The sequence below is a fragment of the Manis pentadactyla genome, chromosome 9 (assembly GCF_030020395.1).
Source record: "Manis pentadactyla isolate mManPen7 chromosome 9, mManPen7.hap1, whole genome shotgun sequence".
NCBI lineage: Eukaryota > Metazoa > Chordata > Mammalia > Pholidota > Manidae > Manis > Manis pentadactyla.
In genome coordinates, this window is record NC_080027.1 from 123,786,819 (window position 1) to 123,812,156 (window position 25,338).

At 52.5% G+C, this 25,338-nt stretch overlaps 1 protein-coding gene across 7 annotated transcripts in view; it reads right to left on the reverse strand.

Annotated features, from left to right (window-relative positions):
• ATP2B4 (ATPase plasma membrane Ca2+ transporting 4) overlaps positions 1-25,338 on the reverse strand; it is an 84,569-nt gene that overhangs the window by 12,993 nt on the left and 46,238 nt on the right. For 5 of the 7 annotated variants that reach the window (XM_036909625.2, XM_036909619.2, XM_057508095.1 and 2 more), the window contains exons 3-20: positions 21,949-22,146; positions 21,090-21,347; positions 20,504-20,629; positions 19,923-20,048; positions 18,755-18,790; positions 17,038-17,199; positions 14,360-14,574; positions 13,777-14,019; positions 12,963-13,204; positions 11,773-12,004; positions 10,655-10,834; positions 9,855-9,942; positions 9,106-9,212; positions 5,154-5,345; positions 4,475-4,688; positions 3,747-3,958; positions 2,566-2,673; positions 419-595 (exon numbers count right to left, since the gene is read on the reverse strand). In XM_036909625.2, the coding sequence (XP_036765520.2) occupies positions 419-595; positions 2,566-2,673; positions 3,747-3,958; positions 4,475-4,688; positions 5,154-5,345; positions 9,106-9,212; positions 9,855-9,942; positions 10,655-10,834; positions 11,773-12,004; positions 12,963-13,204; positions 13,777-14,019; positions 14,360-14,574; positions 17,038-17,199; positions 18,755-18,790; positions 19,923-20,048; positions 20,504-20,629; positions 21,090-21,347; positions 21,949-22,146 (3,116 nt within the window). The remainder of the gene's footprint in view (positions 1-418; positions 596-2,565; positions 2,674-3,746; positions 3,959-4,474; positions 4,689-5,153; positions 5,346-9,105; positions 9,213-9,854; positions 9,943-10,654; positions 10,835-11,772; positions 12,005-12,962; positions 13,205-13,776; positions 14,020-14,359; positions 14,575-17,037; positions 17,200-18,754; positions 18,791-19,922; positions 20,049-20,503; positions 20,630-21,089; positions 21,348-21,948; positions 22,147-25,338) is intronic. The other 2 variants (XM_036909622.2, XM_036909624.2) reach the window with 1 other exon arrangement.

Consider the following 25,338-nt stretch of genomic DNA (forward strand, 5'->3'; position numbering starts at 1 on the left):
CAGCAGCCTGAGGATGTACATTAAGTGTCTGCTGGGGATGCTGGTGTGGAATAAAGTCGAACGCCCTCCTTCTGAAGGGCAGGGAATGGTTGGCCGTTTCTCACCCTGACGTCAGGTCTAGTGCTCACAAGACACCTTATGCAGGAAGCTGGCCCACCCGACCGGGTGGGAAAGTGGGCTTTAGGACCAACCCAAAGGTAAAGACTATGCTAACAGAATCCTCGGCCCCCTGACGCTGTCCTGTTGGAGGAGCCCATGCGGCTGTCCCTGTCTCTGTCTGTCCTGAATTTATGGAGCTGCGGCTGCCCGTAAGGGAGGGGAGAGAGGTTGGCTACCGAGAACTCTGCTGCCCTCCCAACACCTCCTGAGACGGGGAGGCTTCTTTGCCCAGGGTGCGGACCGGCCACTATCAGAGTACCTGAGTCTGGATACGGTTCAGGCCCCGGAACCAGAGGATCTGGCCTCGGCGCAGCTCCATCTCTGCGTGGTCAATCTCGTCCAGCCCCTCAGCATCTTTGGTGATCTCCTCTTTGGTGGTGCCATGCCCAGCCTCCTTCAGGAACTTCAGGGACTGGGTAGGTATCGTGGAGATTACCTGAGAACAGGGACAGTAAAAGGGGAGACACCAGAAGCGGGTGAGAAGAGCTGTCACTCAGCGTACGTGGTCCAGGCCAACGGGTGGGTCCCTCTGCCCTATCACCCCTCCCACTGGAAGAGCAGTGAGAGAAGGGCCAACCCACTCAGGCAAGCATCCCAAGTCCCTGCCAACTGCCAAGCCCTCAGGTCGGCTTTCTGTATTTGTGGACATGCAAAGAGAACTCCTCTCCTGGTGTTGGACCAGCCAGCTGCCTAGTTATATGCCCCATTCTCCTCCTTCTCCTCAGTTCTTCCTTTCCATTTTGCCCTGTGTCTTTTAAGGGAAGTGGAGCATGGATTTGGGTGCATGTAACATAGTAGGAAGGGACAGAGACCAGGACCTGGGAGAACAGGTCTGGGGACAGGATGGCCACGTTGCATGTGTACGGGCATGGGGAGGAGATGGGTGTTGGGAGAGACAACTCCTTAGTTATCATGTGCACATAATTCCTGTGTCATAAAACTATAAAGAAAGGATACTAAGAGTTTTCTTGGGCTTGGGGAGTGGCAGGCGGTGGGTCAGGCCATGGTGAAAAGGACCTGCGGGTATTATCAGAAGATATGGAGCAGTAGACTAGGCTTGTGATTCAAAATAAATCACCTGGTAAGCTCAGTACCTGTCAATCAGTACCTTATAAACAAGACGAGGGGCAGGCGGGCCTCATATGGGAAAGAGGGACAGTGAGGGCAGTCCGGCAGAGAGTTAAGTGTTTTGAAATAGGGACAATGTCACAGGTCTGCATTTGGCTATCATAAGGAGCTGCTGTGATACAGAAGAAAGGCTGTTATCTGGCCTTAAAGCCACACGGGCACATGTGAGACTAGATACAGATGGGAGTTTCAAACAGGAGGCGTAAAGGCACATTAGGAGCCCTCTGGTAAACACACTGCAGCCAATGGTACAGGGTGGAGGGAGTTGTGGTGGGAACTGGGATAGGGATTCATCAGGGAGGTAACTAGCAGATGTGAAAGACAAGACTGGGCCGCCCCTGGGAGAGGCCTGCAATCCCAGGGAGGGATCTTTGGGCCAGTTAGAGCAAAGCGTCCATCACCCAGGTGGCCTGGCACCAATCAGGAGAGGCCTGAGGTCTGCATAACAGAGGCGTAGCCCAGACCAGAGCTGCGGACAAGGGAACTTACCAAGTGCTATTAGGGAAGAGGTGCCACTCTTACCAGACCTGATGATGTTATTATAATAGAAAAGCTAACATTTACTGAATACTTACTGGGTATTAGACATTGTTCTACGTCATTTCTGTATTGTAACTGATTTGCTGATTAGTAATGATTAACAGTGACCCTGTCATCCTAAGCCAAGGAAACTAAGGCACACCGTGGTTAAGGAACTTGCTCAGAGTGATTCGACTTGTCAAAAGGAGAGCTGGGATTCAAATCCAGGGAGATGGTCCCAGAGCCGCTGTGTGCTATATGCTTCTCTAGAGACCTTGGGGGTCTGGATCGCTCTCAGGTTACAGTCAGGCATTCAACCCAGATCGGGCCATGGTGAGAAACAGAAGAGGCAGGGGAGCCCTGAACTATGCCACACCAGCGGCCCAGGGCCAGAGTGCCACTTCATTAAAGAGACAGATATTTTGTTAACTCTTCTACTTCCAAAACTCTAAATTTTTTTTTACAGTAAAATTCCACTGAAAAAGTCTCACTCCCGTGTCGGGAAGCTAAGGGATTTGCCTGCCTCCAGGCATGGCTGGAAGGGTCCCGAAGCCTCTGCGGAGGTGGGCACCCACCATTCTGCCTTGTGATCCTGTAAGATGGAGAGAACTTGAACACTTGGGTGTGGGGAGAGGAGGGGAGGGAGGGAGACGGCGAAGGAGAGGAGCTGGGAGTCTCTGGCTGCTTGTTCCGTCTCATCTAGAGGACAGGAGGTCTGCAGGTGGCACGAATGCCCAGGGAGGGCATGCCAAGACTCACCTGGCCCCACAGCAGTTCTCCAATGCCAATGAAGAGACACCAAAACCACTGGGACAGGGTGAGCTTTGTACAGCTGAAGGGCTTGCCACCAAATTCCACAATGATAATCTAGAACAGAGAAAGAGGCAGAGAAAGAGGGGGCCACATGTAGCTAGCCCTCCAGCCCAGGCCACCAAGGCCGCACCCCCCCCCACCCCAGGATCCCGTCGTACAAGCCCCGATCTGCTCGTTGGGGAAGGAGGAAGGAGAAATCCAGAAAGGGAGAAAGGAAGACAGACACAGACAGTCTTCGGAGAGCACCCGGACGGGGAGACAGACAGTTCCTGTGAAAATTATTAATGTAAGAGCTGGGGCTCAAGGGGAGATGGAGGCTTCTTGTGACTAAAGCTAGTGGGTGACAAAGGGAAGGCGCGGTGACGGAGAAGAGGAATCGGGGAGGGGACAGATCCGGGAGCACCTGCTGCGGGGTGGGACAAGGGCCCTTCGGTTACGGGGTGAAGACATCATCTCTTGTATCCGCAGCTATTTTATCCCAACTTCTGACTAGGACAAGAGGGAGGAGGCCCAGTCTTTTTGCCACCAAGGCAGCTATGCCCTGGACCCCGGTTCCCACAGGAGGAGCCCCAGCCAGGCTTATCTGTCAACCACATGTGCACCACCCCCTCCCTCCTCCTTCTCTGTGAATCTCGCAGCATCTTCTACCATGAGTCCCTTCAGAACAGAGGAGCAGGGATGGGGAGAGGGCCCGTTAGCCTTGTGCCCAAGCACCTCAGGGCAGGAGGCACAGGAAGGGGTGAGAAGAGAGTGACCCACGTCTTGGTCACTTTGTAAAATTGCCGTGTTTTGGAAAAATAATGAAAGGATTCTACGAGTCTTATTTGCTACTGACGTGTCACGTGGTGCTGGAGCACCTGCCAGAGCAGAGCAGGCTCGGGTTCTAGAACGATGTGCACATGGAAGCCGGCTGGGGACCCGGCGTTCAGCCCACGGTCATAGTTACTATGGAAATTATTAATGTAAGAGCTGGGCTTTAAGGGGAGATGGAGGCTTTTTTTTTTAAATAGGGACAGAAGTCCCCACGACTCCCTCTCCCCATTCCTTGGGTACTCAGGGAACCCTGGGGCCCAGCTTTTGGCCTTGAACACTGCAGACCTCCCACCCAACTCCAGCTAGACTCTCACCTGGCTGATGAACGTGCCTAGGACCACAGAGCAGAAGATGAGGTTGCGGAAGATGCCGGCGAAAACGTTTCTCTCTCCGTGGATCTTGCGGGAATTGATTTCATTGAAGAGCTGCATCAGCACAAAGGTGTTGAAAATAATGGTGTAGTGCTGGCTGGGCGGCGAATGCAGGGGCGCCTTCCTCCCGCTGTCAATGTCGAACAATTTCTCACCTAGTGGGGAGAAGGGAAGCACAGGGGGCTCGGGTCGAATCAGAACATGTGGGCCATGCAGGTTGCTTGTGGCTGGTGATCGGTCAGTACCTAAGCGACGCTACTTATCAAATATCCTAAACGTTAGCCCTGGTCTCGAGCTCTCTCTGCATTAATATTTGCCTTCTCACAGCGCAACCTGGTGGTAAGGCTACGCGCACCAGAGTAAGGCAGACATAGGTTTGAAATCTTAGTGCCGCTGTTTACTCGTTATGTGACCTGAGCTTCAGTTCTGTAATCTGTTAAAAAAAAAAAAAAGGTATCATAAAGCCACCATGTGAAGTTCTTAAGAGGAACACATAAAATAGCACAACGCCCCAGTCGTGGGAGCAGAGGATGCGTTCAGGAGCAAAACCGCTTTCGTTCCTCGCCTTGCGCGCCCAGGAGACCCTCTCCCCGGGGGCTGTTCTTCCCCCGCCCCACCTCCACCAGGCACTCCGACCGCCGCCCCCAACCCCACTCCTGCCCTCCGCTCACCTGCAAAGACAAGGAGAAAGATGACGGTGAGCTGATAGACGGCGTGGCCCAGGATGTTCTTCATCATAGTGCGTGAGATCAGAGGCTTATTTCGGCCATAGGGGCGGCGCTTCAGCAGAGATTCCGTAGGAGGTTCTGTGGCCAGGGCCAGCGAGGCAAACGTGTCCATGATCAGATTGACCCACAACATCTGCACGGCTTTCAACGGGGAGTCCTGGTGGGAAGAAGGCCCCTTTAGCTTTCCCTGGAAAGCACCACCGACTGCACCCACCAGCTGACCTCTGCCCTTGAAACGGCCGCGCTCCTGCCAGCCACCTAGACTTTGGGCCTGGCTACTCATTGGCTGGGTGACCTTGAGAAAGTTGCCTGACCCCTTTAAGGCTTGGGCAGGAGGCTATAAAATGGGGCTGGTATCTACTTTGTAAGACTGTTTCTGAACGGGGGTAATAGAAAGCGCTCACCAGAGGGGCTGGTGGGTACGTGCTAAGTGAATGGTGGGCAGCGGTAGACAGGCACTGGCAGGTGGCGGTGAGCCCCTGTGAGCAGACGGGGACCTCGCAGAGCCAACTCCTGCCCCAGCACCCCGGGGGAGGCCATGTCCTTGCTTCTCGGTGGTAGACAGCGCCCCATACCCCTGCCCCTGGTCCGTCCCATCTCCGCCACTGCACACGCCCGTCACCTGAGTGATACAGGCTCCCGTGAAGGCCACAATCACGGCCACCACATTGACGGTCAGCTGGAACTGCAGGAACTTGGAGATGCTGTCATAGACGTTTCGTCCCCACATCACGGCCTTCACGATGCTGGTGAAGTTGTCGTCTGTTAGGATGATGTCTGACGCCTCCTTTGCCACATCTGTGCCTGCAATTCCCTGAGCGGAAAGAGGAAGCAAAACGGTGAGCCACTGGCTGAAGCCGCGCTTATCCGCGTTCTGCCCCGGACGCCATTTCCTGACCCTCCAAGAAGCTTCAGAACGAGGTCTAAACACTAGAGGCCACACCAGCCACTCAAAGTCTAAGGGCTAACCAGACTATGTGGGTCCTTCTCTCCCAGAGAAAATGAAGGGAAAACGTGTCATTGTCCCTCTTTAGAAAAGAGGGCTGGGGCCTGACGCCACCAGCTTACTCCTGAACCCAGACCAGAAATGAGTTATCTTTGATGTTCCCTTCTCCTTCCCTCCTACTCCCCAGCCTTAGAAACAAATCACAAGAGAGGGAACAGTCCTATCTATTCTACCTCCAAATCCCCACATTCCTTTGGCTTATTCCAAACTCTTAAAGTCCTCATTTTCCCCACACCTTTAAGTCACCCTACATATTTTCCTAGGAGTAGTCCGGCAGCACATTTCAGATATTCCGTCCTTATTCCAGATCCTGTCACTGGGTAACCACGGAAGGTTTTGGAACAGACACATCAATGGTTGAAAGCTGTGCTTTAGAAGCAGTGAGCTTTACAGCCTGACCGTCAAAGCCCTCAACAAGTGGACCCTGATTCATTTTCCAACCTGCTCTCCTACAATCCTTCTGTTCAAAAACCCACTGGCTTATTCACAATTCCCTGAATCGCTCATTTGCTTCTAGAGCCTAAACATCTGCTTACACCGTTTCCCCAGGCCTGGAGCGGCCTCTTTCCCCGCATGTCTCAATCTTGTCTCTCTCCAATGCCCCATTCACCTGAGTCCCGCTTGCTTTGCAAAGCTAGCCCTAACATCCTTCCAACTCTATAACCCAGAGAGGAGCTTACTGGTTAATTTGGCTTACACTGTAGATTATTTGTTCTCTTTACCTGGTGGTATTATTTTCCTATCCAGATCACAACAAACGAGTATCTTTTAGAGAGTCTATACAATTAGTTTTTCCCCATCAAAAAGTTCTCCAATGCATCCACACAGTGTTGTACCATTCACTGTAAAAAGAAAGGAGGATAAAAAAAAAGGAGGGGGAATATCTCTATATACTTACTACTGTGGAACAATCTCCAAGTTATGTTTTTAAGTGAAAAAAAGCCAGGTGGAAAAAGGAGTGTACAGAGTATGTAAGGTAAGGACAGACAGTCCTACAGGCATGTGTCACTTCACTTATCTAAGAGGGTGGCATATAAATATACTACGTATTTGATTATATTTGAATGCACAAACGGGCATAAATGAGGGTGGCGACAGGGATGGAAGTTGGCTTCCTATGAATAGTCCCTGTTTTGTGTATTTGACTTTAGAACTACACGACTATTTATACAAATAGAAGACAAAATTCAGCTTAAAAAGCAATCTCTAACATGGAAAGCAACATGATATAAGTGAAGTGGTGTTACCAGTTGGTAGTGCAACAATACAAAGGAAAAATGCTCTAAGTGACTTTTTTAAAAACACAGTAACTGGATGGCAGTTACTAGTAGGATGTACCTACAGAATGAAAAGGACTGTAAGACAAATCCTTAGCTATTTTTAGGAGCATAATTGAATTATTGCCATTTTGAGACTACTACACATATTTTAGGATACCAAGTCATTATGTTAATGCAATTAGGAATCAAAAATTTCAGCTTAAGATATATAAATACAAAATAGGGGAAGTGAAATAAAATAAGGAAGTTAAAGAGTTCTAGAGTCCTAAATTTGCATTGGAAAAACCAATACAGATGCGCAAAGTACTTTTTATCTTCAAAACAAAACCCCAAAACAAAAGAGAAACATAAAACACAGATTGGCTAGTCCACTGAAAAGGTCTAGAAACAGTAATTTGCTCAGTGTAAGGAATACCCTGGCATTCAGATGGTGTGCTCTAAATACTATTTCTCACTAAAATAAAACAGGACTCCTTTGAGAAATGGATGATTCTAGATCTAGGCCAAGAAATACGCACGATACTCTGGAATATCGAATGTAAGAAACCAAGAAGGCTATTAAAGACAACTGGCTGCCATTGGGAAACATGGCTCTCAGAATGCACCTCATGAACAATTACATGAAAATTAATTGTTCACTGTGCCTAGACTGTGCCCAAACAATATGGTTTCTAACACCTGCTTTCCTTCTGGGAATCGGGAATCCTAGCACGTGCCAGGCAGATGGTGCCCATGTGACCAACCCAGTAAAGGCCTTGGGTGCTGAGTCTCTGACAGGCTTTGCTGGGCAGAAACCTCACACATGCGTTGCTGCATTCTCATTTCTGGGGGAACGGTGCACTCTGTGTGACCCTTCATAGAGGACAGAGCATAAGGAAGCCCTGATGTGTCTCCCTCCAGGCTCTGCCTGTGATTTTCTCCCTTACAATACCTTTACTTTACTGATGTAATAAATCTTAGCCATGAGCACAATTTTATGCTGAGCCCATGAGTCCTTTTAGTGAATCCACAGATATAAAGGATCCTATCGGATCAGTGGTCCCCAAACTTGAAGGTATGTTAGAATCACTGAAAGGGCTTGTAAACAGATTGTTGGGCCCCAACTCCAAGCTTTCTGATTCAATAGAGCTGGGGTGGCACCTGTGAATCTGCATTTCTGTAGGTTTCCAGCTGGGAGGAGCATACTTCAAGAACTAGTGCTATAGATTAAGAGATTTAAAAGACGTAGGAAACAATTGTAATATACGGATCTTATTTGGATCCTGATTTGGACAAATAAACTATAAAAACAACATTTATGAAGCAACTAGGGAGATGGAAACATTGACTAGTTATCTGATGATAGTAAGGAATGAATTTTGTTATGAGATAATATTATGACTATTTTAGATATATTTTATTTTTACATACTTATCTTGCAGCGACACACACTAACGTTTCTTTAGATGAAATGACATGATGTTTTGGTTTTGCGTCAGAATTATTCAGCTGGAGATGGGGGAAGGCAGGCTGGGTGTTCAGTTAAATAAGACTGGCCCAGGGTTGGTAATGGATGCTGGGTGACAGGTACATGGGGATTCATTAAACTATTCTCTCTACTTTTGTATATTCTTGAAATTTCCTAGAATAAACACTTCCTTGTTATTAAAGAGAGCACCCTAAAGACAGATCACTTTTCAATCAATCTCCTTCCATGGCTTAAAAATTACCAATAGTTCAGGGTCTATGGGAGGCTTACAGTCATAATCTTCCTGAGTATGAGGATGTACTTTGCAACCGGGGAGTTCCTAAGTGTCCCTGAACATCAGAATCAATAAGTGTGCCTGTTAAGAAAACTCAGGCATTTCTGGGATCCATCCCAGACACCACTGATTCAAGAGATCTAACTGTGGTAAATGTGAGTTTATATGAACTTCCCAAATGTTATGCTCTAGGCCTTATAAGCAAAAAGCAGACTGATGAGCAGTGCTGGCCACAGAGTATATGGTCCACAGGGAACAGAGATTTTCTGTAATGTACAGAGGCAAAAAATAGCATCAAGTTCATAGGCAAGTTTAAGTTGGTCTTGTGTACCTGGGTGGTGATACTCGATTTCCCCTCCTGTGTCATTTACTCCTCATGTCTGGTGGGTCTCCCACTGTACATACCATTATTGGCCAGGTGGGCAGGAGAGATGGAATTAGGGAAAAGAGCACAAAGTGGGAAGTGGAGGTACAGGAAGCAGCAGGCTTCTCCCCAACAGAGAAGGCAGCTTACAATCAGAGGGAGACGCTAGGCTGAGCCCTTACCATGGCAAAACCAACATCCGCCTTCTTCAGAGCGGGCCCATCGTTTGTGCCATCACCGGTGACAGCCACCACCTGGCGCTGTTCCCCAACAGTGCTGTCAATGATGCCTGGAAGAAACGCACGCCACAGGGAGTCCACAGGCATTGTCTGAGGCCCCGCGGCGAGCCCCCTGCTCCCCACGAAAGGTGCTTTTGGGGCTTCCTCCTGGTCCCTGGTCCCTGCCCCCACTTCCCTTTCTACCTTCTTTTCTCCCTGTGCTGGAGGCTCTGTAGTATTGCCAAGGGCAGTGAATTGTCTCAAGGGTAGCACTCTGAGCTAGGGGCTCATGTCTCACACATCTTGGCTGGTGCCCGAAGGCAGCTGTTACGTGGTGATCTGTGGTAAGGCAACTAGCTGACGATTTGAAGACGGAGGCCTGGAACCCTTTCCGCGCACCAGCTGGGCAATTTAAGTAAGTTACTTATCTTCTCAGTTTCAAATTCCCTTACTTGCAATGAGAATCCTTTAACCTGCCCTGCCTAGTTTACAGTACTATTGGCGAATAAGGTATGATGTTCAAAAACAACTTGATTATATGTCTCATACTCACCAGGGCTCAGATGTTTGCTAACCTGTATGTTCTCCCCGTGAGCTGGAGAGCTCTCCTAGGACCTCCCTATTCAGGACAGGAGAGTGGCTTTGGCTGAGGGTCCTCCCCTGTCCCCCCCCCAATCCTCTAGCCCAGGCGCCTAGTCAGGAGCCCACCTCACCTTTCACCAGTGTGTGCTTGTCAGTGGGGGAAGATCGCGCCAGGACCCGAAGCTTAGGCCAGATCTTGTCCAGTTTTTCTTGTTCTACCTGCCAACATGAGACCACACCTGGGTCAGTCCAGCCCCGAACAGCCATCCCGGAAACTCTCAGTCCTCTACACACTTGGAGCTTCTGGGAGCCCTGGCCCTCCAGGACCACAGAGGACTGTTATCCTAGCCCAATGGAGACGAAGCAGCCAGCTCAGCCTCCGGAGGTGGATTCACTGGTGGTGACCTTCCCGGCCCTGCTTGGCTTCTTTTTCCTCCCAATTCCCTATCTGGGATCAGATCCTCCATTTCTTGGACCCGTGACAGGAGGAGGGCAGGCTGGCTGATGGTTCACGTGGCTAACATGGGACTTCTTGGGTGTAGGTTTAATTTCTATGTAGGCCAGGAAGCTCTGGTCTGCTCCACACCCAGACCGCATCCTCTCACAGGCCTGTGCCACTCAGTCACAGGGCAGAGACACAGGAGGGCTGAGATGGAAGGAAACCAGTACAAAATCATCCCATGACTGAAAAGAACGGGAAGATGTGACAGGTTAGTGACACTGTCTCGAAGGACAGCTTATGAAGGAAGATGATAAGAAAGAAAACTCTCAACTTCACCATCTGAGCAGCTCTGGTAGGAGGGATGCTCTGCTCTGACTAGGTTTTGGTTTAAAAACCACCCACTTTCTTACAAGTGTCCCAGATGCCTTACCCTAGGGCCGGCCCCTCCCTCGCCAAATGAGGCCTTGGTTCAGCCCACCCAGGACCCACCTCGCCCTTCTCGTTGCGGATAAGTCGGTTGAATTCTTTGCCTTCTAAGCACAAGAAGTCATCCCCGGGTGTCACTATGCCACATTTGGTGGCGATGGCCCGGGCTGTGTTGATGTTGTCGCCTGTCACCATTCTGACGGTAATGCCAGCTCGTTTGCATTTAGCAATAGCATCTGGTACCTGTGGAGAGTGAGGCAAGAGGCGAGGAGGTGGTGGCTGGCATGCTGCCCTTCAGCTGTGCCCCCTGTGGACAGGGGAGAGGCACCTAGAGGCAGTACCAGGGGGCCCGGGCTGAGTCCTGTCATTATTATATTGCCTGGTATCACCTCACTTCTGTCCTACCCATAGTACTCACACTTGAATTTGCCTTGTACTATGAGTTGAAGGGGAAATTTGCTTCGAGAGCCAGGTGTAAAAGCTTATTCTCCCCCACTTATAGTCTCGACTCCTTTGCAGGACATGTGTGGCCTTTGGAGGTCTGGCCACTGCCTTTCTTTCTAGCAGGAGTTTTTACTGCTCTCCGCCCCCACCCCCACCCCCACCCCCACGTCTTTTGCTCCAGCCGTTTCAGTTCCCAGCCCTATGTAGTTTCCCAGATGCATGACTCTCTCTCCTGCCTCTGGGCCTTGACATTTGACAATCCATCTAACTGAGCTCACAAGCAGAGAGACGTTTTCAATGCCATAGCGTGTAGAAGATTCTCTAGCTAGTTTAGGGATGCTCAGCAAGAAAGCATTGATTGAAAAGATGGCTAGAGACAAAGTTGAGGTCCCAGCGAATGTAGCTTCCTGATTATTCTTAAGTGCCGAATAATAAGCCCAGTAAAACTTGAGCTTCTCACCCTACCCCTCTGACAGTATTAACCACAGGAATACCACCTTCTATCGACTCAGCATTCTACAGCAGTTCTCTGAAGCAGGAGGTGCAGAAGCATCTCCCTTTCTAAGAAGCAGTTTGGTGCCTTGCCTGGAGCCACAACTAGAAAGAGAATGAATGCCCCAGTCCCTGTGACTCTTGGTGGTTTCCCTTTAAGTCACACTTGGCCTGCACGTGGACCAGGGGCCATGGGAAGACTTCCATTCGTGCTTTCTCGCCCTTTCTCGAAGCCAAAGCCTCACCTCTGGGCGCACAGGGTCCTCGATGCCCACCACTGCGATACAGGTCAGTTCGGTGAGGATCTCGGCCTCATTGTCCCAGGGGGGCTCCACGTCACTGAAATCCCGGTACGCTATGCAGATGGTCCGGAGGCCCTCACAGGCCATGGGCTCGATGACCGTGCGCACCATCTCATCTCGGTCCTTATTCTTGAATGGTACTGCTTCCCCTTTCTTGTCCAGGATTCGATTACACCTGGGGAGGCCCGCAGTCAGAAAGCAGCACCTCCCTTCCCACCCAATGGGTCTCTGCAGCCACCTAGAGGCTCTGGAAATTTTGTAGATTCTGGAAAACCTGAATTATTCTTAAAGACACTGTTCCATGGCCAGAAATCTCTATCCGCTGCCTGTCTGAGTCCCTTCTCCCAAGGTAGGGTGGCCTGTGGGTGGGTAAGGCCTAGGTAGACTGTGTGACTCTCCCATGTCAATTGTTCCTATCATATGTGAATGGAATGCCAAGAGTCATTTGGGGATCACTAACTCTTTTGAGCTTCTCCATGGCAGAGAGGGACTTTTCCGATCCCTGATACCTAGGAGAGCGCTCAGTGTATAGGGTGTGCCTAGCAAGAATGTGTTGGTTGAAAGGTGGCTGAAACTAAGTTGGGGTGCTGGTTGATTGAGCTGCTGGCCCTGTACCCAGGTGGGTCGACCTTTGGTGACCCGTGGATAGGCTAGGCAGCTTGACTAAGTTAGGCAACTTCCTGCAATCAGAACCGCGAATGAGAAGGGAAGCGAACCCAGAGCTGACATTTCTAGTGCTTGCAGCGTGCAAGGCTCTGTATGTGCACTGAATCGCTTAGTCAAGGAACCTGAGAGATGGGCGGCTATTATTTTGTTTTTGGATTAGGAAATGGAAGCCGGCATTGCCCGCATCCTGGCTGCACCACTGCTGGCTGTGTCACCTTGAGTAAGCTCCTTGACTTCCCTGTACATCTCTTTTCTCCTTGTGAAACAGGGATAACCAGAGTACCTCCCTCTCTGAGTCATGAAGATTAAATAACATAGGCCATCTAAGGCACATAAAACAATGCTTGGCCTGAGTAAGTGCTCAGATATTAGTTAGGAGGCTGCCACCTGGAGGGAGGGCTCGTCCTTCACATGGGGAGGTGGGGAGGCGCGATCTGGACGGGAAGGAGAAGGGGAGGGGGGCTCACTTGCGCAAGATGATCTCGGAGGCGCCCTTGCTGTACATGCGGAAGCCACCGCCAGGCTTCTCGATGACGGTGCTCATGGACTTGCGCACGGAGTTGAAGGTGTACACCTTGTAGAGCTTCTCCTCGGGTACCTCGCTGCGCACTGCGTGGTAGTCCTGCTTCAGGTCCGCGACGAGGCCCAGCAGAGCACACTCCGTCTTGTTGCCCACCTGCCGAGGCAGGCCGCCTTCCTTCTCTGGCGGCTGAGGGGCACACATATATGTGGGACTGCTGAATAAAATGCCTCAAGCAGGGAGACAATTCAGGAAGGAAGGGAGTCCCTTACAAGCCTTGCACATGTACACACACAGCCCGTTGGGGAAACAGCACTAGAGTTTTTTCAATGGCGGGGAGACGTTGGTCCGTGGAGACCAGTTCCTGGCCATCGGGCTTGGGGATCGTTGGTCTTCCCAGGGGGTGGGGGTGGGGGTGTCACCCTGTGTGGGTCTCATTCGTACACCCTTTCTTAGTTCTGGAAAGTGAGTGCTTTGCTCCCAACACACTCGGTTCTGCTACCAGCATGAGGTCTCTCCTTAAAGATACTGCCTTTACGTGGAGACAGGAGGGAACTTCACGGCCGTAGATCCTTGCCTACCCCAGCCCCCAGCTTACTTGGATGCTTCCCTCGGCCCACCCCGAACACGTTCACTGAGGAGTGGGCGATGGGATGAGCAATGGCAATTCACGCAGGATAAACAAGAGAAAACAGCCTCAGAGAAAAGTGATGGCTCCCTCCAAACACCCTTTCGAAGTGTCCAAGCAGAGAAGAACTTACCAGAATTTTGGAGGTATAGGCACTGTTGATGGAAATGCTGTTGACAATAAGGTCCAGGACCTTGGGTGCCAGGACGTCGGGGTCTGGGAGCTGATGATAATGCGTGTCTCCGATGTAAGCCTGCACCACGGTCATGCGGTTCATGGTCAGCGTGCCTGTCTTGTCTGAGCAAATGGCCGTGGCATTGCCCATGGTCTCACAGGCATCCAGATGGCGCACGAGATTATTGTCTTTCATCATTTTCTACACAGGGGAAGAGAGGAGACTTGAGCAGGGACCAGCCGAGCTTCCCCAGCTTAGGTCACAGGCCACTTCCTAGCCAACACCTTTCTGTCTTTCACTCTCTTGTCTCACGCAAAAATGCAGGACAATATTCTTGTGAATCCTTCTAAGATTCTACTGTTTGCTTACGTAGGGATGCGACCCATCAGGGTGGCCCTTCCACGGTGCCAGAGCTTCTGCCCTTGTGAGGCACCACGCAGAGTGGAGGAGGGACAATGGCCTGTCCTTCCTGCAGAGGCCCTGCGGCACCCTCCCTGCCCGTCTCTGTCCTAACAGCACCGACGGCAGCGGCCAGCCTCACCTTCACGGAGTAGGCCAGTGAGATGGTGACAGCCAGCGGCAGCCCCTCTGGCACGGCCACCACGAGGACGGTGATGCCGATGATGAAGAACTTGACGAAGTACTGGATGTAGATGGGTGTGCACTCAGGCAGCCACGGCCTGCGGTGTATCACGAAGTTGTCGATCACAAAGTACAGAATCAGGATGAGGACCGTGATGGCGGACATGATCAGACCTGCCAGGGAAGCGAGGCACGGGAACCCAGGCTCACGGGCATGCCTAGGGCCCTCGCCAGCACGCACCGGCCTAAGTCACAGCCTTTGCTTCCGATCTGAAAAACCACTGTCCCCAGGACGTCATACCAAAATCCTCTCTCCCTTCCTCTGTTGCTCGTACATCACAGCATAGGGGAAACGACCTGGTTTCGCGTTCCAAAGACTCGAGCTCTCATCCCAGCACCGCGATAATAACTCGTGGGGTTGCATGAGTCTCTGACCCTTCTGAGCCTGTTTCCACATTCACAGATGGGGGTGGCCTCGTTTTCCGAAACAGTGTTCTGGGATTCTATCTCAGATCTACCCTCTTCCCTCGGTGCACAATGAAGTGACTGCATTTGCCTATTTCCAAGTAGTTCATCAATGTGGGTTTCCCCCCCAGTGGCCTGAGGATGTTGGGCAGTACACGACTTGCCCACAGTAATGTCCCCATGGTGTTAGCATCTTCTACATGCCTGGCACTTGGAACACGTTCCCCAGCCTTTCTCCTGACGTGGTATAGACAGAGGATGACAATAACAACAGATATTTATCAGAGCTCGCTAGGGGTCTGACAAGCACCTCACGCATATGGACTCATTTAATTATCCCAGCAGCCCTGTGAGATGAGTGACTGCTCTTCTCCCGTCTCCCAAGGACGCTAAGGCACAGAGAGGTCTGACAGGGACACGGGCAGGGAGCCCAGCCCCCCTGGTTTGCTGAGACCGCCCAGTTCCCTGGGATGGGGGGCTTTCAGTGCTAAGATCGAAAAAGTCCCAAGCAAACTGGGATGGTGGCTACCCTACACATGGCGGCAAATGCAGGCTCTGCTCAGGGTCAGAAAACACCAGGCTTGGGGGTGCCAACTGTCCCGGGTGCTGCCAGGGCTGAGGGGATCAACATCTGGGCACACCTGTACCTTCTGTGGGAAGAGCCCTGCTTCCACCCAGAGTCTGGTTTGGGTCTTTGCTTTCCCCGAGGGCCTGATGATTCAGGGGAATCAGAGCAAAGCTAGAGGTGACTGGATCAGTGAAAGCATATTCTTTTGTGCTTTCCTTCATCCGGGTCAGGGATATGGAGGGGCAATCAAGGCATCTAGGCGCAAAATGTAAGGGGGCGCTCACTCTCAGGGTAAGGCAAGGCACCTCCCTTTTTCACCCCAGTCCTGGCCTCGCTTGACGTGTACAATGAAGCAACAGAGGAGACCAGCAGTCAGCCAGGGGATGCCTGTGCTCCCTACCGAACAGGCAGGGTTTAGGACAAGAGGAGGGAGGGGTTGGGAAGAGTCTGTTCAATTTCAAACCTGTGAGCTGGGTTCAATAACCCGATTCCACCCTTGCAGTTCATCGCATCCGTGTACGGTACACATTCGAGAGATTTTAGGGCTGCCAGAGCCGGGTGCCGGGACTGAGTGGAGAGGCCAGGCTAACGCTCTCCGGGGTTCAGTATCTGCATCGTCCTCTACGGTAGCTCCTACCACTTGTGGTTATCGTACCCACCGAAATAAGGCCAACATGACCAAGGAACTGAATGCTTAACTGTACTTCAGTTTTAATGGATTTAAATGGAAACAGCCCAACAATCGGTTAGTGGCTGCGGCAGGGGCAGCAGGGACTTGCTGCTAGGCGTGTGCCTGGCGGGCGAGCAGCACGCGCATCGCCTCGGGGCTCCTTCGTGACCCAGAACATCAGGCTCCGCCCCAGAGCCTTGAGCCAGTGTCGGCAACAAGATCCCGGGCACACGGGAGGCACGGAATGGGCTGGACCAGACTGCCTGTGGTGAGCAGAGCAGCAGGTCGGGCAACGAACAGCGGTCAGGGACGGCACCCTGCCATGGAGGAGCCACCTTCCCTGCGCACCCTGTTGCGCCACCCCTCCAATGTGGAGGCGAGCTTAGAGGGGCCGCTTCCCCTCCGCTACGTAAGGGCACCTTTCGTGACCTGCCTCTGGAAAGAGCCTCTCGAACCACCGTCCTCCTTGTTCTTCCAGTCTTCATTTTGAATTTACTGCCTGTGCTGGGCCAGATGCTACTACCGTGCTAGGGAATCGCCTGCAGCAAACAGCGCCAGCCCTCTTTCTGTACCCGAAAGGAATTTATACGCCAGTAGGTGACAGGCAAGTAGTTACTAAAGTCTGCCTTGTCGCTGATGCAAATCTCCCCTGTGTGATAAAAGTTCCTGGCTACCCATTCGTCTGGATGAGAGACCTCAGGGCCTTTATTTAACCCTCACACAGAGGAAAACATTTCTCTCTGAAAAAGCCTAGGGGGTGGCCAAAGGGTGGCGGAGACAGGCACACAGCTACCTAGACTGCGTCAGCCACTCATAAATTTTCGCCTCTTTCTGCCAAACCTGGCTGGTGCAGAAGGAAGTCAGGTAAAGCAGCAGGGATGACAGGCGGCGGGGACGATAGGCGGCGGCAAGCAGGAGCTGCCGCCCTACTCACCCGCTTTCCCGATCTGAACAGCCAAGCGCGTCAGCTTGCCCTGCAGCACCGACTTCTCCTTTTTGGGTAGCTTGGTCACCTTTTTCTCCTTTTCCTCACTGTCGATTCCCTCCTGGCTGTTGAGCGGCTGGATTTCTAGGGCCACTCCGTCCTGAGTCTTTGCTGGGGTGCACACACAAATGGGACAGGTGAGCGGGGGAGGCAGAGGCACCAGCTGCAAGGCAGGTGGAAACCGAAAACCCACTGTCTCCTTTTTGGAATACACCTCGGACCCCTGACGTCAGTTCTGACCACCTTTACCCCGTGCCAGACAGGGAATTTGCCTTCAACCCTCTACCAGGGCTTTCAGAATGATATGCTAGCAACTGCAGTTGGAACAGGGCCCTGTTGGGGTATGGGCTGCCTTTTCGGTGGCAGCTTCCTGGCACCACCTCAGAGCCTTGAGCCAGGTTTATTCCAGCAAGAGGATCAGTCGTGCCACTAGGCTCTATTACCAATAACCATCCTTCCTGGAATTCAGTGCTTAAAATAGCGAGTCTTTATTGCAGAAAGGGGTTGAAAGGGGAAAGCTGGCAGATGTCCCTAGAGCATAAGGGTCCTAATGTGCTCTGTTCAAAGGTTTATCTCTCTCCCTTTCTAGACCATCAGGGAAGAAACACAGGCCTCAGACACAGGGTATTTTCCAGTTCCTTCTTATATGGATTGAATGACAGGTGAAGGACACCCCCTTTTTCCTCTGCCTGACAAAGGTAGGAAGTACAGAGTGGGACCTAGTGTCAAGTCTTTTAGGGGACAGGAAAGATGCTGGCATGAGGGGTCCCCTGGAATAAGAGAAAGCAGGGATAAAGATAGACATATCCATTTTGCCTTAAAAAGAAGAGTTTAAAGAGACCTAAAATTAAAGAATTATTTCTGAGGAGCTCTGGTTCTCCGATGTGATGACTTTATTTCTAAAGACTACTATGATGTAGGTTACAAAGGGAAAAATATTTCTCGGAGCTCCCTCCAGACAACAGTTCTCACAGGTTCCCAATATCCCCCCAACTTCGCCCCTGCAGAGCTCAGCCCCTGTGCTTAGGAAGCCCTTCCTGATAAATGTCTCTGCTGTCAGACTCACAAACAAGACAGAGATGTAATGTAAACACAGCCACCAAAAAAGAGACACACATCAGATAAGGAGGAAGAAAACAGACTGTGGAGAGAACGAAGAGAGAGGTGGGGAAGCGGTGCGGAGAAAGGGCTCTCTCCAACCACCCCTGCAAGACAGCAGAGAAGGAATCCAGATCAGAAGACGACACCAGTGAGGAAGCTGGCGAGAGGAGGGTGCAGGGACTGCCCACCCCAACCCCTCCACCGTGAGGACCCTGAAGTCTTCCAGCCCGGACACCGATGGCCATTAGTGCTTAATCCGGGGCCCAGGGCGGTGAAGCAAAGAGCACCCTGGGAAGAGGAGAGCAACCCCACACGCCCCCCCAAGAGAAACCTTGACGTGAGGTTCCGGGAGCCAACAGCAGGGGGCGCTGTTGTCCCATCTTAGACTGGGATTGGGACTTGAGCCCACCCCCAAATCTCTGCACCTTCCTCGGGATGAGGCATCTGGGCCTCAGCAGCAGATAACAGATTTATGGAGAGGAAAAGGGAGAAGGCAGATGGCCCGGAGAGGTCTGGTTTGAGTGTGGGCAGGTAGAGATGGTAAATGAGTGGGTGGAAAGGTTACCTTTGTTGCGATTTTCAGGGACTCCTTGTTTTTTACCTGTTTGAACAAGAAAGAAAAAAGTGGGGTGGAGACCCATAGTGACTATTAAGAGATCAGGTATCCAGTGTGGTGTCCTGCTCGGAGCCCAAAAGGGCGACAGCAAAGGGGTCGAGCTGCTCGGCAGGGGATGTGAAGGAAGCTCACGTCTCTGCCTACGTGCACCCGTCAGGGGCTCGCATGGATCCTCGGGATGTGGCCAGGACGGCTCACGAGGTGAGTGCACACCCACCCCTGAGCTGCTGTCTCCTGGAGCTTGGCTGCTGCTGGGGGGGGGGCAGGGAGGGGGTGCTCCTGACCCAAGTCACAGCACTTGGAGAAGTGGGGTGGGGGTAGGAAGCAAGCGGTTGGAACTATTTCTGCCTGGAGGGCGTCTCCACGCCGATTCAGCAGCGAGTCCTTATGCACCTGCAGGCAGCTGCCCAAAGAGCAAGAGCTCCCGAGAGAACGTGTTTGGTTCTGTTCTCACAAATGCCCCCTACGCAACAGTACAAGATGGTCCTCGGCCAAATGGAAGACACCCTTCTCTCCTCTAAGGGCAGAAGAAACGGTTAGGGGAAGGTGTAGATTAGTTTTAGGATCTTTTTCTCGCTCACCTTATTTCTCCTTCCTTTAGGAACAAGCAACTGTTAAAGACAGGGCTGACGAGGGGCCGACACTGCCTCTCTGTCCCCACCCTCCCACCGTGTCTCTCCTCCACTGGCCGCCCTTGGCCTCAGCAGCACTCCAGCTTCCCCTCCTGGCCAGTTTCCCTGCCCCTTCCCCTTTGCTCATCTGGTCCCCGTGCTTGACGAAGAAAGGGGCAGGGCTTGGAGGGTTCCACGGGGAGCATCGGACCGCCGCATCCGCTCACCTGGGCGAGCTTGGGAACCCAGCCCTGCGCAGCCCACCGACACACACAGGACTCGAGCTCAAGTGCAGCCTGACTGGGGAGCCGACGGCCAGGATGTGGTTTGCATCAGAGCACCCTGGGGCGCCAGGGTTGACATCTTGCTTTCAGCAAGGGGTCTGGATGTCTACTCTTCACCGGCAGCTTCTTCTGACCGGGCGTTCCATCCGGCTCTGCCCCCCTGCTTCCTGGTTTGTCCACGCGGATGGGAAGGCAGAGACTTTCATCCTGAATGCCCCTTACCTTTCTTCTTCTTCTCCTCTTCTTCCCCCTCACTGGCCCCCAAGAGGGTAAAGATGATTCCAGTTTGGGAGTTGACACCCACGGCAGTCACCACCATCCGGCCAGAACCTTCCATGACATGGGTCCCTATGAGAAAGGAGACCATGGGAGTGGTGGTGTTTTTATACCCAGACATGTTTTGGTGTGAAACACACGTAGAAAACAGTCCCTTTTCTTCCCTCCCCCATGACGATGATACACACCACAGAGAGGAAAAGGTCAGGAGCTGGGCCCATTTAAAGTAGACCAAGCGGATTGGCAGGTGAGGAGGAAAATGCGTGTAACTGCTTCGGGGTAAGGCCCGCCCCCGCCCCGGCCAGCAGGGCCCTTGCACGGCCGCTGCAGCACTTGCTGCAAAGAGAGCCTCTTCGGGTTGCCTGATGGCCTTGTGCTGAGCCCACTAATCAGCGGTTGCTCCAGGTGAACCCAGGGGAAGGAGAAGGGCCAGGGCCAGAGGAGAGAGCCAGGCCTGGATCGGGGCTCTGCGGTGTGTTGTCCGGGTGGGGGGGTAGAATGGGAATGGGGGCAGCCAGAGGCCATACCCGAGAGCAGCATGGGGTCTCTTTCCAGGGACTTCTTGACATGGTCTGACTCCCCGGTGAGGGAGCTCTCGTCAATCTTGAGATCATTCCCCTGGATCAGGATCCCATCTGCGGGCAGCAGGTCACCTAGTGTGCAGCGGGGGAGGGGCGACAGGTGAGAACCTGGGGAAGACCAGCCAGCCCCATCTGCGGGCTGCCTCCACAGCTCTGCCTGTAGGGCAGTGACCCCAGGAGGATCCGGAGAACCTCTGAGGGACAACTCCAGCTCTGACAACCTGGGCCAAGACTCCTTCCCAGGCATTATCCATTCAGTCACTGATCCCTGAATCCCTTCCTGCGGCCTTCATATTACACACTTTTCACCCTAAGGCACAGAAGGTACGAGAGTGACAATCTTTTGGGAGAGTGTCTATTACTCCTTTCTTTGAAATTCTTTGCCACAGTGTCCTAAAACTCTCACTTAGATGCTAAAATAACCTGGGGTCATATGTTTTTGGGTTCTCAGCAATTCCCAGCTCCCTATACCAAAGGACCCAGCTCTCAAATAGGGAAGGTGGAATAGGTACAAGAACCAGGAAGCTCTTACCGTATTTGATTTGGGCGATGTCACCCACCACGATCTCAGCCACCGGGAGCTGAATGATGTGACCATTTCGGATAACGGAGAATTTCTGTTCCTTTTCTATGCGGTTCTGTAGCCCCCGGAATTGCTTCTCTTTGCTCCAATCATTGAAGGCGGTCACTAGCACCACGATGATCACCGAGAACAGGATGGCTGCCCCCTCAATCCAGCCGGCCTCTGCCTCCCCTTCGTCCTCAGGGCTACTTACAGGTAGGCCACACTCTAGCCAGGGAAAGGAGAGAAAGAAAGGGTCGGCTCGGGGCTTTGGTTGACATTAGAAATGAGGAGGTATTTCTGCAATTCCCCAGGATGGAAAGTCAGGGATAAAGTATAACAGAAAATAAAACTCTTGGGCAGAGGGCTTTCCTCTGAGGACACCGGAGGACAGCAGGATCGGCATCACTGCACCGCCGATACAACTGTTCGAGAGGACCCAGAAGAAGCAAATAGCTCAGCAAAGATGCCGATGCGAATTACAGGCAAGTCGCCCGGGAAGGCCTCATGATTCTCAGCACGGTCAGGCTCCTGTTGCTGCTTCCCGGGATGCCGGACGAGTGGTGGGGGGCACTCTGAGAAGAAGGGCTTCATTAGCTGGGCAAAGGTAGTGGATTCAGGACATTCTGAATAAGGGCTCGAAGGAGAAGAGGAGAAAGACCCTGGAATCAGGTTGGGGCAGAAAAAGAGCGTACTAGCTACTTGTTGATTTCCTTGGGAGACCCCAGCCTGGATAATGGGGGTGGGTGTCTAGGCCACCAGGACCAGGCGCTCAGGAGGGGTGGTGGGAAGGACCCAGAATGGGGCGCGCTGGGCTGCCAAGACTCACGTTCATTCTCTTCACCAGGGGGGCGGTAGAAGGACAGGACCAGGGAGATGATGGCGGCGATCTCCAGGATGATGAGTGTGACATCTTGAAGGGCTTCCCACACTAATTCTAAGAAGGTCTTGGCCTTTTTTGGGGGGATCAAGTTCTGTCCAAACACGTGCTTACGTTTCTCCAGATCTGCAGGGTTCCCAGACAGACCTGAGAAGCAGGTAGGAGTGAGATAAATGGGTGAGATTCAGAAAAGGGGAAGAGAATGAGAGAAGAAGGCAGTTCCAAGGCCCCGTTTAAAGACCTCCTGCTTCCCCACCTGCCCGAGTATGAGATCCAGGTAGGGTGACCAACGGCCCTCATTTTCCCAGGACTCAGAGGGTGTGACATCTTCAGTCTAAACCTAGGCCACCCGGGACAAGTGGGTCACAGGGGCCACTCACTCCTCACAGTGTCCAGGGTTCGACCTCAGACTTCATCTCCTCCTCACTGACTACTGCCAGGCTCCAGCTCTAAGAGCACAGACATTAAAATATTTCCAGGGGCTGGCAGAGAACTTTTCTCTTGCATTAACATGTAAATGCCGGTGGTGATGTAAGAAGTCACACAGATTAAGAGTTAGCCATCTACTGGCTCCTACACACAGGACGAGAAGAAGGAGCTATCTGCTCCAGGTCATGCTACAGAGGCTGAGAGGCAGAGTCCAACCAGTTGTCCTGATTTCATGTTCCAGTGACTTAAGGAGATCAACAGAGCAGAGGCTGGGAGGCTCCAGTGGTACCCTCTTTCAGCACCCATACCCCTCCCTCCTTTTCTGTCACACACACATACCACTAAAAGGTACTGCTATTCAACTAACACTATGTACTGAGACAAGTACTAAGAGAAGTACTATTTAGCCTGAGGGCTAGGTGCCGAGAGAAGCACTACTATTCAAGTCGAATAAAAAGAGAAGAGGGCGTGAAGCCACAAAGTCAGAGAGTAAACAGTCCTGATCACCAGCATGCTCCCGGGGAGCACACATATAACACGTATGCTTATATGCCTGTGCAAGGGTGCACACATATTCCAGGCACGTTTGCAGAGAGAAAGGAGAGAGGCAGAATTATTCCTATGCCTTCCTTCAATTTAGGCCCTTCTGCTGGGCCTCAGGGGGTAACATTTTAACGCAGGGAGGAAATCCTAAAACTTCAATTAATGCCAGTTGGCATTTATCAAGTTATTTAAACACAGCAGCCAATGGGCCCTGGTTCTGGCCTTGAAGCCACTGGCCCCGCTCTCTAAGGGGCTCCCCACAGGCAGGGTGGGGCAACCTTTGTCCTGAGGAAAGGTCAGCAGGTGAGGAAGGTCAGAATCAGAGGACAGGGGCATTCAACGGAGCTTGAGGATCTGCACCCTAGTCCTGGCGAAGGGCTGTTCCCCTGGGGGGGTTGCGGGTGCAGCATGACCTCTGCACTGCATTTCCACTGACTAGGACCCGAGGGTGTGATCCTAAATGGCAAGAGGAAAGATCTGGGTCAGACCTAAGGAAAAACTACTGAAAATGGGAAAATAGGGACCCAAGGGAGTCATTACCTGCAGGGTCCCAGACAGCCTCCATTTCTCCACCCTAAAAGCAAACACCATCAGGAGAGGTCCTCCGGACGGTCGGGGATCTGGGAAGGCAGATGTGGGCTCTGCCCGGGGTGCAGCGGAGGTGAACCACATGCACAGGGCAGGAGACCCCGTTCGCCTGCTGGTGCTGGAACACGGAGCCGCCGAGCAGCGGGTGGGGGCGCGTGGCACCTGAGGGTCCTGCTCAGCCTCCAGCCTCCCAGTGCACATAGGCACCACCCCTGGCGCCATCTGAGCGCCACAGAGCAGGGAGCTCAGGTCTGGCTGGAGCACTGCAGGCAACTTGGGCTGCTTTCCAGAGGCTTCCTGTCTCGGCCACTCTGAGAAGTCAGGAAGGAGAGCAAAGGCCTGGGAAAGGAGTGTTTCTGGGCAGAGCATTCTGGGTGCCGGCAGGCAGAGCGAGGGCTGCCAGGGGGCAGCCTTCCTCGTCCGTTCTTCCCAGGGACTGGAGGGAGAGCAGGGCTGCGTCAAGGCTGTGCCAAGCTGGGACTGCTGTGGGGGCCCGGCTCTGCTTGAGGGTGACAGGCGTTCTGACGGCTCGTGGGCCTACCGGGGACGCTTCTCCAGGAGCGCAACTCGCGATGCAAAGGGAGGCGATGCCATCCCCTCCTTAACAAGGGTGAGCAGATGACTACGAGGGCGAGCTAAGACGTGAGGCACCAGGGGTCACCGAAAGGGACATCCCCATGGCCCTGTGGAGGCCAGAACGACAGCAGCCCGCCTGGGCCAGCCCCGTCCCTCCCCGGTCTCCTGTCGGTACCCGGGTCAGTCCCGCCTCCTCTGTCTCTCATCCTCCATAGCCGTTAGGTCAGCAAATCCTGTGGGCTTGCCCTACAAAGCACACCAGGGTCCACTCCCCTCTCGTTTGCCCCTGCTACCATCCTGGGCTACACCGCCACTGCCCTGCCCTGGATGACCACACCCGCCCCCTGACTGGGCCCCCACTTCCACCCTTGCTTTCCTGTTCTCAGTCTCGTCTCAACAAAGTAGCCAGGACGATCTTTTTCAAACCCAACCCATGACACTCATCTCCTCAGAATCCTCTGGAAGCTTTTCCTTGGAGTGGAACTGGGCATTGAAGGCCTTATGATGGCTTATAAGGCCCCTTCTGAGTCCCCAGTGTCCATCCTTTAGCTCCTGCTGTTTTTTCCACGTTCGTGAGGTCCAGCCACTTGGGCCTTCCTGCTGTTCTGTGCCCTGGACGCACTCCTGTCTCAGGGCACTGCCCAAGCCGGTCCCTGTGCTCGGATTCTTCTTCACTAGGTTGGGCTCATTCCCTCACCTCTTTCAGGTCTTTGTCACCTCCTTAGCGAGGCCTACACTGACCATCATATTTAACATTATGACTTCCCTGCCCCAGGACCCTCAGCTCCCTGTAGCCTGCTCAACTGGTTCCCTCTGCAGGGCTTCCGCCCTAATATAGTCTATGATACACATGTGTTTATGTTTGTCTATCCTCCTCCACAAGGGCAGGATTTTTGTCTTTGTTCTTTAGGCCAACAGCAGTGCCTGGCACGTGGTATGCATGCAAATTTGTTGAATGAACGGAATGAATGAGTAATAAATAAGATTGCTAACATTTAAGCAATTACTATGTGCCAGACGCTTCACCAGGCACATTTCTATCTTCTCATTCAAAAGCTGCAAAACCCTAGGCAGCAGCTACTATTAACCCCACTTTACATATAAGCAAACTAAGGCCTGCAGGGGTTATATAACTACTGGAGCTAGAATGTGGCAGAGTCTACACCAGCCCACGGGAAGCAGTGGGAGGCCCGCCTACACGCT